Source organism: Mesoplodon bidens (genome assembly GCF_964165515.1).
Source record: "Mesoplodon bidens genome assembly, chromosome: 7".
NCBI classification, from domain to species: Eukaryota; Metazoa; Chordata; class Mammalia; order Artiodactyla; family Ziphiidae; genus Mesoplodon; species Mesoplodon bidens.
Window position 1 is genome coordinate 44761930 of NC_138164.1, and position 13029 is coordinate 44774958.

Genomic DNA, 13029 nt, shown 5'->3' on the forward strand with positions numbered 1-13029 from the left:
GCATCCCCCTGAAATTCACACGTTGAAATACTAACCCCCAGTGTGATGGTATTAGAAGCTGGGGCCTTTCGGAGGTGATTATGCCATGGGGACAGACCAAAACACACAGAAATTTTAGTGAATGCTGAAGGTCCCTGTCTCAATTCATTCAGCACGCTATAACAAAAATACCATAAACTGAGTGGTCTGTAAACAACAGAAATTTATTTCTCACAGTCCTGGAGGCTGGAAAGCCTAAGATCAAGGCACAGGTTGACTCTGGTGAGGGCCTGCTTTGTGGTTCACAGACATGACTTCTTGCTGTATCCTCACACGACAGAGGAGAGGAAGGGATCCCTCTGGAGATCTGTGTATATTTTGGTTTATTTCTAGATTTTTAGTCTGCTCCATTAATCTATACAATCATGTACCAATAATTATTCTAATTATAGAAGCTTGGCAGAATTTCTATCTAGTAAAGCTGGTTCACCCTCATTGCCAATTGTTTTCAGTGTTTCTGGACAATTTTATATGTTTATTTTTCCACAAGAACAAGAAAATCAGCTTGTCTATGGCTTCTTTGTTTTTTTTAAGTCTTAGCATTTTTATAGGGATTGCACTAAAATATAAATTTATGGAACACAATTTTATTTTGTGTTTTCCATTCAGGAGCATGGTATGACTTTCAATTTGTTTAAATCATCTGTTATGTTCTTCAGGAGTTTGGGGTTTTAAAAAATCTTTTTCATCTAAGTCCTGCATATTAGTTAAGTCTGTTCCTACACATTTTATCTTCCGTACTGTTTACTAGTATAAGTGAAGTCTGTTCCATTACATCTTTTTTTTTTAATTAATTAATTTATTTATTTTTGGCTGCGTTGGGTCTTCGTTGTTGCATGTGCGCTTTCTCTGGCTGCAGCGAGCGGGGGCTACTCTTTGTTGTGGTGCGCAGGCTTCTCATTGCGGTGGCCTCTTTTGTTGCAGAGCACAGGCTCTAGGCACGCGGGCTTCAGTAGTTGTGACATGCTGGCTCAGTAGTTGTAGCTTGCGGGCTCTAGAGTGCAGGCTCAGTAATTGTGGCGCACGGGCTTAGTTGCTCCACGGCATGTGGGACCTTCCCGGACCAGGGGTCAAACCCATGTCCCCTGTACTGGCAGGCAGATTCTTAACCACTGCGCCACCAGGGAAGCCCTGTTCCATTATATCTTGAAAATATAATACACCAAAACTGACTCCAGAAGAGACAGAATCTAAACAGTCTAATTTCTATTGAAGAAATAAGGTTGCCAAAAGGCTACTGCTCTAAGAAGGACGAGGCCCAGATGGCTCCACAGGGAGAATGTGACTGTTCCTGCACATGTGGCCTATCTGGGTGAGTCAGCACATTTTAACATAACCACTTCACACACAAGAAAGTTTAAAATTGTAAGATGCAATCTATACAACATCACTGCAAACAAAACTATTTTTTTAAGTTACAAATAAAATATATTAACCACAACATCAAGAAAATACTATAACACAGAGCATATATATTTATAGTATGGTTATAGTATATCAGTTTGAAATATTATGTGGCATAAAATATAAATATATATATAACACAATAGTAAGTGATAACTTCCCAAGAACTTTCATTGAAGTAAGATATTTGCAAAATTAAAAAATTAAAAATAAAAGATCAGTGTGGAATTTAGAAGTTTGATAGCACAGTGCTTTGGCAATGGTGTTTGGGAATATCAACACCCACACACTGTTTCTGGAAAGACAAGTTGGCAGCACTAAAACCATCCTGGGTAGAACCTTTCTGACCTAGGGTGGCCACTGCTAGGAATTTATCTTATTATTCTACTCTCATATTCATAAAAAGATTTTTAATAGTTTATATTTTTACATGCAGCATTATTTCTAATATAAATTATAACAATTTATGGACAATTTTACATTGGGTTTTTGAGCCATTAAAATAATGTTAATAAGGGATTATCTTAGAGAAATTGCTGAGCTACAAAAGCTAAGTACAGAAGGATATGTATCATTTACTCCAATTACAGTGCGTGTTCTTTTTAAGACTATACATACACACACATGTATAATTTATATACATATGCATATATATATAAAATTCTTCTTTAACCTTTTCTGAAGGAAGGAGAGCTTCACACAAGGAAAGTAACAGATCCAGAATCATAGAGCTGGTAATTTGTAAAGGTAGCACTCAAACATACATAGGTCAATCTGCTTTTTAAAGCCTATATTTAAATTATATTTTTAATTATATACTAATTATTTATTACATCTAGCTCAGACTTAGGTAGTTGGGCATATAAACTAAAACCTGGTAGAATCAAAGAAAGAGGTAGAAATGATAACAGAATACACTAACACTATTTTATAAAATGATGAAGGAATGTGATTCACTGTTTCTAAAAAAAAAAGTGAATCAATTTTAACTTAGATAATAATCAAAAGCATAAAAAAGGCACCTAACTGTGAATTTCTTCAATGAACTACAAATAGAAATTAATTATGAGTGAGTGATAACAAAATTATGCCACCCAAAGTTAAATTAAATCTGAGAAACCATATGGCCTCCACAGGAGCTTTGTGAATTAAAACAATATTAAGAAAGGAATGAAGGAAAGGAAGTAGGAAGGGAGGGATGGAGGGAGAAAGGAAGGAAGGAAGGAAGACATTTTAAATTATAAGCACCTTTTTGAAAAATAAATCTCTACCATTCACTAAATAATATGATACAGAAGCTAGTGCTGTGATTTGAAATTTGCCTACCTAATGGAGATAAAAGCAAACAAAAACAATGGTAATAAAACTTAAGAAAACATGTTATTTCATACATTTTTAAAAGAACTATATTTAAATAATTTCATGAACATGTTGTCATGGCACACAGAAATTATATGACCTATATATGAAAAATAGTGTTAATTAAAATATGACTAATGAATCCCACCCTAATTACTCATTCTATTTTAACATAACAGTGTTCAAAGTGTAGTGGCACAGGGTTAAGGGCACTAGACTAGGACTAAAACCCTCGTTTGTTTCCTTTTTTTTTAGCTGCCTGTTTTAGGGAAAGTCAATTAACCCACTGGTTTCAAATTTCCTCATGTGAAAAATAGAGATGAATACACACCTGCTATGAATACACCATACTGGTATATTGTATAGCAACAATGAGACAACATGCTTGAAAGTATTCTATAAATTATCAAGTGCTATTTAAATATGTGTTGTATATTTTTTAAATCTGTAGTCATAGTATAATATAAAGAAAAGTATCCCAAATCATTTAAAAATATGAAAGCTCTAGATTATTTAATATTGTTAATTATAGAAAATTATATCCTGAATATACTTCAAAGAGTTAGAAATTGACACACATATATTTTACACCACAGTATACTTTTGAGAAAATACAAATGCCAAGCAAAATTAATTACACATTGATAAATTAAATGAAGGCATCTTAGGCAAAGTACTAAGGAAAAATACTCCCAGTTTATTAGTAAGCCCCTTTCTGACTTGGGCAGATTTAATCTCTTCAGTAAAAGCAGTAAGTGGAACACAAAATAATTAAACATTCTGTGTGTTCCATGGTCACGTATTTTGTCCAAAAATATATAATATGATATATACAATATTTCTATAAGACTGTGACAAATAAAAAATTAAAAGCAGAAAGGGACTGTGTATAGGTCTATGAACCCAGTAAGATGTGCTTCATATACATAGGAATATTCATAATTACATAATTTCCCAATGATTAATCTTATGTTTACTAATACTGTGCCTTTTCAGTATTTTCTTATGTAATATAACACAAAAGTCTATTCAGAGCATAGTGAAAAAGAAACTTCTAAGTACTTTTACTTAACGAATTCTTATGGCATTCATATCAAAAGTATTTTTAAAAAGACGGCTCAAAGAAAGAAAATGATAGTGCTTGTATAAAAACAAAAATCATAAAATTTTAGAACCAGAAAGGTTTAAAAACTCATTTTATTTTAATTTTTTTTAACATCTTTATTGGAGTATAATTGCTTTACCATGGTGCGTTAGTTTCTGCTTTATAACAAAGTGAATCAGCTATACATAAAAAATCATTTTACAAGTGAAGCCCACAGAGATTCACCACTGTCTAAAATTATTATGTAGATGGTTCCTAAGAAGCCAGGCAGGACTAGTGATTCCCAGACTAGAACATGGTTAATTTCTATACAACATATTAAGGAAAAAATAAAATAAAAATCTAGGCAAAATCGAACTGTAAATATAAGGCAACATTTTTAATAGCAACATATCTGCTTTACTGGAAACAATGTGGTTTTTTAGACAAATATTAAATAAACTGTTTCAGCACTTGGGTGCAAACATAAAAACTATTAAAAAAATTCTTAGTCTCTGCTGCAAAAACATATAAAAAGCATACAAAAAAGCCAAGTATAAAGAACTGATAAAAACTAATACTTTAAAAATAAAATAATCATTTGTCTATAGGGGAATTAGCAAAAACAAAGGAACACATACCGACATTACCTCATAGGTAATGCTTTGGCCAAAAGATATCAGAACACCATACAAATTTCGCAGGTCCAACTTGGCTAGATCACAAGTGAAACACCACTCTTAGGAAACAGGTATGGAAAATGAAAAGCCAATCTACATGATATTCCAAACAACATAAAAATCAGGAAAAGAGCTTTTCAACATATAAAGGTTGTTAATCACTGCTGCAACATCACATAAAGCTCATGAAATAACATGATAGAAGTATCTTTTAAATGGAGGTGAAAGGGGAATTATAAAAACCTGATGTTACCAATATACATGTTCTTAAAGTAGGAAGACTGGGGAAAAATTCCCAAGCAAAAGTATATAAGTGGCAGAGACGATAATATATTTGACTAAATTAGTGGACTAATTTCCAATGAGGAGGAACAAAAACAGAAAACCTGAACTTTTAGATAACCATGCCAATGTCGATAGGGAGGGAAGGAGAAAGTGAAGAAGAAAAATGGAAAAATTCACAAGGGAGGAAAAACAAATGACACATTTTTAACACACCCACCCATATACAAAGTGAAAGATCACCTTTGAAATAACCTGAAGCAGTATTAACACTAACTGTAAAATTTAAAGTAACTCAAGGCTTCCCTGGTGGTGCAGTGGTTAAGAATCCTCCTGCCTATGCAGGGGACACGGGTTCGAGCCCTGGTCCGGGAAGATCCCACATGCTGTGGAGCAACTAAGCCCGTGCACCACAACTACTGAGCCTGTGCTCTAGAGCCTGCAAGCCACAACTACCGAGCCCATGTGCCACAATTACTGTAGCCCGCATGCCTAGAGCCTGTGCTCCGCAACAAGAGAAGCCACTGCAATGAGAAGCCCGCACACTGGAACAAAGAGTAGGTCCCGCTCACCGCAACTAGAGAGAGCCCACGTGCAGCAACGAAGACCCAACACAGCCAAGAATAAAAAATTAAAAAATTTAAAAAATAAAGTAACTCATAAAGGGGTAAATAAATGAGGTCTTAAAAGAAAGCCCATAAAATAAATTCTACCTTACAATATTTGACCCTACCTACCAATAATAACTTCTTAAAATTATTAATTTGTAACTAATTAACACAAACTAAAATAATAATTAAAAGTGCTTTGATATAGAGCTTATACATTGGAAATGAATAGGAATCACAGTAAATCAAAAATATGGTTTAAGCAAAATTATCTGGATAAGCAAAGTTTAACTAAGCTATGTCACTGTAATTAATAAATTTCAATTAAAAAAAAAAGAGTATATTGAATGACAGCACCAATCAGCATTTCTGTTATCAGCATACTGCACCACAGAGCAGCATCATAGAAGTCTTCCAGGAAATAAAGCCAGTGTATATGAAATCAACTGCTATCACAATGATGACCTAAGACAGGACTTCTGCTGCCCAAGATCCACATGAAATGTACAATTCTGTAGTCTATGCTACTCACCTTATCTTTGAAGATATGTGGATTTTGGTATATAAAATCTCGGTAACTTTCTGTTCGTACTTTGTCCTAGGGTAGAGAGAGGAAGACATTGTGTTTACAGGATAGTCTGAACAAATAAAAATATCTAAGGAAGATATTTGCTAATTTATCACACACTTCTAGTTTCCATAGCTACATTTTGCCTGGAAAACCAAGCCTAATCTTTTTTTCCTAAAAGAAAATAATAAAGAATGGAAATAGCAACAACACACAAAGAAAACGTTTAAGAACAACACTGAAAGTCAAATAAGACCTAAGTTCTTAAAAATGTACATATTCTCATCTTGACATGCATTATAAGACTTCAAGTGATAATGCTAGTAGAAGATGAACATGTTTTACTCCTTTAAATAGGGCCTGGAATCTAGAGCCTGATTCCCTGTGGTAGAACTATGTTAAAATATGGGAGGAAAAAACCAAACTAGGTAGATGTAAAAGTTACAGTTACATATGAAAAATGAAGCTCAACTGAGTATAGTTTCCTAAGAAAGTCATTGATCAGCACCTATTTGATTTATAATCCTGTTTTGTTTCTAGAAATGTCTGTAGTAGGAAATGATACTTAAAAGCCTATAAGCCTAGGGCTTCCCTGGTGGCGCGGTGGTTGAGAGTCCGCCTGCCGATGCAGGGGACACGGGTTCGTGCCCCAGTCCGGGAAGATCCCACATGCCGTGGAGCGGCTAGGCCCGTGAGCCATGGCCGCTGAGCCTGCGTGTCCGAAGCCTGTGCTCCGCAATGGGAGAGGCCACAACAGTGAGAGGCCCGCGTACCACAAAAAAAAAAAAAAAAAAAAAAAAGCCTATAAGCCTAAAAGTCAATCACTTGAGCCCCGCAGACCATATTGCGAGACTTCTCCACTCTGGAGTCTCACATGACCTGTGACCAAGGCAGGCACTGAATGTTAACATTTATGTTGGTGCATGAACAGAGCTGATTCCCTTTTAAATCACCTCAGCTGAGACACACGCTGACAGCAAATTCAGCAGTAAGGGGCTCTGTTGCCAAGTGAGTAAAATGAGTATGATAAAAAATATCTCAAGATTGGGAATTCTAGTTTTCAGTTTCACACTAGGTTAAAAAAAAAGAAAAAAAAAAAGTAGTTACACTAAATACTACAACGTAAAACTTTACACAGTCCATACCCTCCAAAAAAAATTTTTATGCCAATACTGGGATTTAAAAAAAACGTACAAAGAAGGGCTTAAATTAAAAGGCAAGCTGTTTTACTTAATCACTGGATCTAAAAAAGGGAAATTCCATAATTAATTCCATGTTTTCTGATGGAATTATTTCTAATTGCTTTACAAACAAAATTTTAAATCACGTTTTAAGAATTGAAATCTTTCCCTCAATGTATTTTAAGAATTACTATGGGGTTTCCCTGGTGGTGCAGTGGTTAAGAATCTGCCTGCCAATGCAGGGGACACAGGTTCGAGCCCCGGTCTGGGAAGATCCCACATGCCACAGAGCAACTAAGCCCGTGCACCACAACTACTGAGCCTGCGCTCTAGAGCCCAGGAGCCACAACTACTGGAGCCCACGTGCCACAACTACTGAAGCTGCGAGCCTAGAGCACGTGCTCTGCCACAAGAGAAGCCACAGCAATGAGAAGCCCACGCACCGCAAGGAAAAGTAACCCCCGCTCGCCGCAACTACAGAAAACCCCTGTGCAGCAACGAAGATCCAACGCAGCCAAAAATTAAAAAAAAAAGAATTACTATGAGAATTTAATGTTTTAAATGAATTTAAACATAGTATTAATTGTAAAACTGTTTTTTTTTAAAAAAAAATACCATTTCATACATTTCTACCATTTTTATACTCTTCTTACACTGTAACCAGTGATTTTTGTTGACACAACAAAACCTACGAAGGGTGAACATCCGTCAAGAAGGCAGTCACTGGGAAAGCTCTCACCAATCACACTGCCTCACGGCTGCTCTAACTTAATCACTAGCATCCCAACTCCTGTCCTAAATCCATGCACTGCTGCTCAGATCAACTACAATCCTTCATCCAGTCTCTTCCTACACATCCATCTGCTTTCGCTCATATGCTCACCCTGGTGACATGAAATTCGAAGTCTACTAAACACAGTGCCGTGGACATAGCAGAGCTTCAATTTAATAAATGAATTTTTGAGAGGAAAATTCACTAAACATGAAAATCCAAGAAAATCAAAGACTAGCCCTCAAACCATTCCTAAAAATTTATTCTAACAAAAGACTAACTCTTCAATATAAAATAAGGTAATAAACAGAAATAAAGTTATCTTTTGCACTAACCTAGTAAAACTAAGAAGCACAAAAGAAGAATAAAATTAGAGGTCCAATATTAATAAGCAAGACAATCTTTTAAGGCTAGTACAGTGTAATGGAATAATTCCTACAAATATTTTAAAAATTTAAGTATAAGACTAAAGACAACAGAGAAGTTATGTATTATAAATTTTACCTATATAAGTAACAGTATGTTTTAAATGTATAGGCTCATGAAGGTGGACAGAATGCAAGAGTCAGCTGCAGATACAATGAGGAAAATGCAGTAACGAAAAACTAATGGTACTATAATCTGTGATAAATGTTCACCAGGATGAACAATGTTTTACTTGGGGGGAAAAAAAGGAGAGAGAGTGATGCATCTCCGATTTATAACATTAGCAACAATGACTCTTCTTCAGAAAGATAAAGTGGCAAAGGATATTGAAAGTTAATGTCCACTACTATCCCGTTATCTCTGGAATTCAAAAAAGTTATCTTCACATTGACTCTGGAAAATAAGATTACAAACTGTATTTATAATTATAATCACAACATATGCCAAAAAAGTGTCATTAAAATACCTGTGACTAGTAAGTAACAAAAAATCCAAATAATATTCTTATAAAAGCAAGGCCAATTCTAAGCATAAAAATAAGTCCTGGATGCATGGCTTCTCAATTTTAATTTATTTATAAAGATCAGGTGAGACTCCAGTAGTAGCACAACCTTGAACAAATTATGTGTGTTAAGAATTGTTTTGAGGGCTTCCCTGGTGGCGCAGTGGTTGAGAGTCCGCCTGCCGATGCAGGGGACACGGGTTCGTGCCCCGGTCTGGGAAGATCCCACATGCCGCAGAGCGGCTAGGCCCGTGAGCCATGGCCGCTGAGCCTGTGCGTCCGGAGCCTGTGCTCCGCAAGGGGAGAGGCCACAACAGTGAGAGGCCCGCCTACCGCAAAAAAAAAAAGAATTGTTTTGATAAGAAACAAAAGAAATATTGCTTGATATAAGGCACATTTCATATTCATCCACAGTATGTAACTTAACAAAACATAAAATGGACAAATAGTTCTTTTTGAATGAAATATATCCATATTTCCTATGAAGACTTAATCAAGTTACCTCCAAGGAGAAGGTGGTTACATTGTATAACAGCAAAGGGGAATTAAGGCATGGAAAATTATATTAATAAGAAGTCTTAAGTGATTCTCTAAAAGTGAAAACACAGCACTGGAAACTTCCAGCTGGAACTTCTTAAATATATATGTACATCAAAAGGACTTAAAATATTCCATCAGGTGTAAAGATCCTCTAGTTGTTGATACAGAGCTACAAGGGTCCAGGACAGAGATCTGGAAGTAAGTCCAAACTGGATTTCCCTGATGACTGTACTGAGAGCACTCAGATGTACTATCTTCTAGGCGTCTCAGTAACCTTATCTGTCTGAAAAACCCAGTACAATTTCCATATCAAAAGCATTGAAGTTTCATGGCATTTAAATTGATGGGGTGATTTAAAATGGCAAACATGGGCTTAGATTAACTCCTTTAAAGGAAATATTCTAGACAAAATAAAATTAATTTGAACAGAGAAAATGGAGTATGTCAATTTCTTTTAAACAAATTCACTCTGGACTTAATTTATTACTTAGCAACAGTTATAAGATTACTGTTATTTGTAATGCTATGCAACTACCCAAGTGACAACAAAAAGCACAACCAACTGTGACAAGTCATTAGCAAAGAAATGACATGGCATTGCTTTAAAAGACCCCAAGTAATTACAATTACTATTAATCAGCAAACCTCCACTCTGTGATCCTGCAAAACTGACTCAACAAAATATATACATATTAACTACCCCTGGTTATTTTAAATGGGCATGTTTCAAGGAATACAGTCTTGGGGCGTCCGTAAAATAAACCAATCTTTTGAGGAAGGATTCAGAAAGGAATTTTTCGTTTGTTGGTTTTTAAGAAAAAAAAAAGTAGTGGCATCTAAAATTCACAGAGACAAACATTAAAGTTTTCAGTAGTTTTTACACTCCAACATTTATTTTACTCTAGTTAGATAGTTTCAGTTTTACTGAATTAAAAACCATTTTGCTATTTTATAATCTATAATATAATACATGATAAAATGTACATAATATACCAGGTATACCTAGAAATCTACTTATAGTTTATATGGACATTACCATTATAAAAATTAAAACCAACCAAATTCAAGTATCTGATTTAGGAAATTCTTCTATATAGCAATGATTTCAAACGTAAAAAAGTAATGCCATAACAACTGTGAGAATTATTTATAATTAACTTCGTACGAAAGAATTATTATTCACCCAAACTAAAGTCAGTACTGCTAATTAAAACACTAAAATTAATCATTTCCTTCACACATGAAAAGGCAAACGTATTTTTCTTCCTATTTAAAAGTTGCTCTTGAGAAGACTAAAATCGCCAGCAATTTTTCCAATGTTCTATTTCCAGCAAGAGGTAATCTCATAATAAAGATTAATAATGATCTTAAACAGAATTTACAGTGTCTCTGATGCTTCTATAATCTTTTCAACCCAAGATGAGCTATCAAGCACCAAAAAGATTTAAAAAGCAGTTCTCAAAAAAAACAAAAACCAAAAAAGCAGTTCTCCCATATGTATTAAGAACCTTTTTTACTCTATTTTTCCTTTAGTATGGATTTGGTACATTTGTGCTCTTTTCTAACCTTTAGCATTTCTTCATGTATCCCATAATGCCCGTATGAGCTGAAATAAACACCATCCTCATCCTCCTGGAGGTCTGCAATGGCAGTTGTAGATGACGAGCAGGTTCTGACATCTGCGTTCATCACAAAATCCTGAGCAAATTGTCTGTAATCAATTTGAAATACACCCTTGAGACAAGTTTACTGGACCATGAAAAAAGGAAAGGCTAGAGGCAGAGGAAGGGGGAGGGGGAGTGCGGGGTGTGATGAGCCTTCTAAATCACATTCTATCTTAAGCAACGGAAAGCTCCCCCTGCTGGATCTTAAGCAATGGCATATTCAAACCCAGCTGGAAGCATTCCTTCCACAAATCACAAAAGCACTGCCAACTGCAGGCTATGGCTGTTTTATCTTTCAAGTGAACAAAATAAGCACACTATGACTTTATTCAACTTTATTATTTCTACTGTTCCAAAATCTTATTTTAGCAGCTGAATCGATATAGCATATTCCAATGCTATGAATATTCTTTAAAACCATAGTATCTCATGGAAGGGTTATATAGGCAGAAAGCAGACCCAAATTGGGAATTATTTACACACATCAACACCATCCGCTCAGGCTCTAAAACTCAGTTCCTTCTCTGATCACAACACATCAAGAATATATGAGGTATATATGGGAGAGAAGTGTAAAGAGGCACATAATAGAGTTGCTGGTTACTAGATTACCCAGCATAAAATCTCAGAAAAAGGGAAACTACAATCAGCTATACCATTTTTCCTGCTGGACATACCGGCAAACCATCAAATGGGTAATCGGGCAATAGCAACCAACTTACAAATCTAATAGGTTAAGCTAGAGGTATATACACTTGGTAGTAATGCAGAATCTCAGACACTACCTATTTCAGGCCTCCTGAATCAGAATCTAGTTTAACGAGATACCCAGGTGATTCGTATGCACATTAAATTCTGACAAGTACAAAGCCAGCAGAATGTTAATTTACTCACTAGAGAAAACCATCCTATGTAGCTGGTTTTCTGATTACGTACTTCATCATAATTATATTTTGATTCTTTAAACACAAAAATTTCAACCCTGTATTTTCCCCAAACCTAAAAAATATTAATCCCTACACTTTAAAAAGTCCAGGAGAGGAAAAGTAAAATGGAGAAATCTATTAGAAATAAGGTAATTCAAAGGAAGGCAATATCAAGGAACAAAAAGCACTCAAGAGGAAAACACTCCCCAGAACAATTATCATTAGTACAAAAGTAATTATAAAGAAATATAAGAGGACAGATAAAACTACAGAATTTTATCTTAATCAACTATATCCACAATGTATAAAAAATACTGCATATCTTTAATATTACTGAAATTAAATATCTACACTATGCTTTCCAGTATATGAAATATTTTACCATATTCTACCTTTTTATGAATTATATTATTTTGGGGATCTAAACAATTAATTTTCTATAAGATTGATAAATTACTTCATTCTTTGCAGATCCTCACGTGCTCCAGCTAATGCAGCTTCAGCAGACAGTGCCCTGGCTTCCATGTGTTTCAATTTTTCAACAACTGATGTATTTTCTCTGAGTCCATTGGGGTATGAGAATGGAACTGACACGGGTTCATAAAGATCTTCTACATCTAAATAAATAAATGGACATTATTATCAGGCCATCTTATAACAATGAAGCACATATAAATGTGTTACGAATAAGTATATACTAAGTGCCTATTATGCAGCCAACTGAGAAAAATTAGTACTTTTAATTAAATAAATATTTAATACCCAAACTATTCCAATTTGAGTTTAAAAAGCATGCTGTTAGTCTAAGCTTTTCACTAGTTGGCTAAACAGAACACATAAATAAGCATTAATTGTACTGAACCAAACCCAGGAAGAAACAAAAAAGTAGAAGGAAAAAACTCGTTTTTATTGATCATCAGGTATCTTTCAAGTTCATGCATTACATCTCATTACATCTTCAAAACAAACCTAAAATATAAACATTTATCCCTAT

At 34.9% G+C, this 13029-nt stretch overlaps 1 protein-coding gene across 1 annotated transcript in view; it reads right to left on the minus strand.

Moving 5' to 3' along the window:
* Positions 1 to 13029, minus strand: part of PRMT3 (protein arginine methyltransferase 3) — a 151768-nt gene that overhangs the window by 126835 nt on the left and 11904 nt on the right. Inside the window, exons 6-8 of the mRNA XM_081241082.1 lie at positions 12493 to 12652; positions 11012 to 11156; positions 5989 to 6054 (exon numbers count right to left, since the gene is read on the minus strand). Coding sequence (XP_081097208.1) covers positions 5989 to 6054; positions 11012 to 11156; positions 12493 to 12652 — 371 coding nt within the window. The remainder of the gene's footprint in view (positions 1 to 5988; positions 6055 to 11011; positions 11157 to 12492; positions 12653 to 13029) is intronic.